General features: G+C 41.7%; 1 protein-coding gene across 1 annotated transcript; it reads right to left on the bottom strand.

Moving 5' to 3' along the window:
• Positions 1 to 629: 629 nt before the first annotated feature.
• On the bottom strand, positions 630 to 1,379 carry LOC115668100 (putative RING-H2 finger protein ATL50). Its single transcript, XM_030589611.1, has one exon. The coding sequence runs from the start codon at positions 1,377 to 1,379 to the stop codon at positions 630 to 632; it is 750 nt and encodes a 249-aa protein (XP_030445471.1).
• Between the last annotated feature and the right edge of the window lie 1,063 nt (positions 1,380 to 2,442).

The following is a 2,442-nucleotide window of genomic DNA, read 5'->3' on the forward strand; positions in this document are numbered from 1 at the left end:
TTACACTGAACTCTTTTTATGACATTAAAAATCCTAAACTATCCATACCGTGATACATTTACCCTAACTTTTTCTCGTGACATAAAAAGCTCCAAATTTATACCTATGTGACATATTTACCTTCCATCAATGTTTCGAAAGATGATTTTTCAGTCGAAATAACGTCGTTTTTATTTCACTTAAGCCATGTGAATACCATGTCAACAATGTTTGCTTTTTGGCATCGATTTAGACAGATTTTTAACAGTTCTCATTGACGAAACTTTAACGAAGGGTAAATATGTCATACAGGTACAAGTTTGGGACTTTTGATGTTACCAAAAAAAGTTTAGGATAAATATGTCATAGTGGATATAATTTGAGGCTTTTGGTGGATTTTTCCCTTAATAATATGACGAAATTGTTTGAAATTTAGCGATGTACTCGTGAGTCATGACGTATGAAGTAAATCCTACGTAGAAAAAGTTTTCTTTGATTTTGAAGCACCTTGATCGGAATCCAAACTTATAAGCATACCATAAAATGAGAATTCAAAGGTGAGTTCTGAATCCCATGAAATAATTCACGAGACTATTGAAAAAAAAATCTGCGAAACCTATCTTCAATATTTTATGTGGACCATGATTAATTTAGTCAACATCACTCAAGCTCGTGGGCATCGCGAAACGGCACAATGGGCACATATTGCTCATCGTTAGCCATCGAGCGAGACAATCGTGATGGAACTCGTGCTTGCATGGCATGCTTGCAACTTCCACTTCACGTAGATTCATTTCTTCCAAGCATATCGCGCACGGCTCTCCGGTGCTGCCGTCCTCTCGCCAACCATTGTCTAGCTTCGTCTTCTCTAGCGCGTCGATGGCCTCTTGAGTCGCGGGGACCGTCCTGGAATTGCCAGGATATTCCATCGATTCTTGTATTGCCGCCTCCGATAACAATTCCAAGCCACGTCGCCTCCCCATGATGACTTTGCAGGCCATCTCGACCGGCATCTTCTGGAGGTGCAAGTACCGCTCGCTCCTCAACACGTTTTGCAAGTGCAAGGCCGAGTGCATGAAGATGCAGTCTACCAATTGCCCTTGAAGCGTAATGTAGGGGCTGGCTGTGCGATCGGCGATCACAAGAGAGACCTCAAGGAGCAATCGCTGCTTCACCAAGAGGAGGTCGTACAGGCTGCGCCGGACATTTCGTCGCTGGAGAATGAGGAAGTGGGTTCGCGTGAACCTGTCCCAGAAAAAGCCGCTTCGCCCGTTCTCGCAGTCCTCCGGCAATGGGCTCGCATCCTCTCGCGGACAAAGCACTTGAAGGGTAACGGTGATGGTGACTTCTCGTGGAGTAAGCCCTCGAAGGGTAATGGGGACTTCTTGATCGATATCCATGGCGAATTGAGAACAAGTATTCGTGAAAGTGTAGCGTGGAAAAGGAGGAACTTTCTGTGGATTTCTTGATAATGGAGGGGTTGGATATTATGTTGAATTTCACATGGACTTACAAGAATGAATTTAAGTCTTGTGCGTACAAATTGATAGTACTTCTAATCCTTTTCCTGGGCCGACTGGGATTCTAATTAATCGTTTTTAGACTTGCATCTACACTAAAAGAACAGATGAAAAAATCCTTTGGAGGTTTTCCTCCACATATTTTAATTATATGTGCGCCTTCTTCAATAATTTTGTGCTGTGTTTGGAGCTACATATTCATATGATAATTTGCATAACGGGCGAGTAATCGTCCGGTGCTTAATTCGATCACGGCCTTCCAATTTTGTGAGCACAGAAGAACGGCATAGCGAACACAAGCGGCTCTTGTGCTCGGCCACCGGACTATACACCCACGGTGAAACACGTCGCGCGGAATTGCTTCCTAACCAAGCGCAATTTTCATTTGATTGATCGATCGCTCCTTCGACTTGTATAAGACGACTGGTTAAATTGATTAGTTTCTTCTCCCAAACATATAATCCTGATCTTTTCACAGTAATTACTAGGGAACACATTATATACTGTTTTTTGCATTGATTCTTTTTGCATAACCTACTATTTTTTATATTCGTTTTTTCGTCCCAAGTACGATTAAGAAAGAAAAAATTTCAATAAATGACAGTATTATTTTGCTGACTCTAGTTTGAAAACGGTGAAAGCCTGTTTTGCTGCTTGTTTATACCCATTAAAAGTTATCGTAGTTCATACAATTATATAATTCGACAGCAGAGGCAGCTATTCTAACGAAGTACCACATACGAAAAATAGACGAAATCCGATTTAATTCAAAAACTTCAAATTGAGATTGTAAAGGAAATTATTTACATCCGACTTGTCTTTAGCATCCGCTCATGAATTACTCGAGCTGCATCTCCTCCAATTTCAAGTCATCGTCGTCGAAGTCCTCATCGCGTTTCCTCTTCTCGATCACATCACCAGCCGCTCCGGTCGAGAGAACCAC

This window comes from Syzygium oleosum, unplaced genomic scaffold (genome assembly GCF_021117445.2).
Source record: "Syzygium oleosum isolate NSW1041296 unplaced genomic scaffold, Sole_v2.1 Sole_v2.02, whole genome shotgun sequence".
Taxonomy (NCBI): domain Eukaryota; kingdom Viridiplantae; phylum Streptophyta; class Magnoliopsida; order Myrtales; family Myrtaceae; genus Syzygium; species Syzygium oleosum.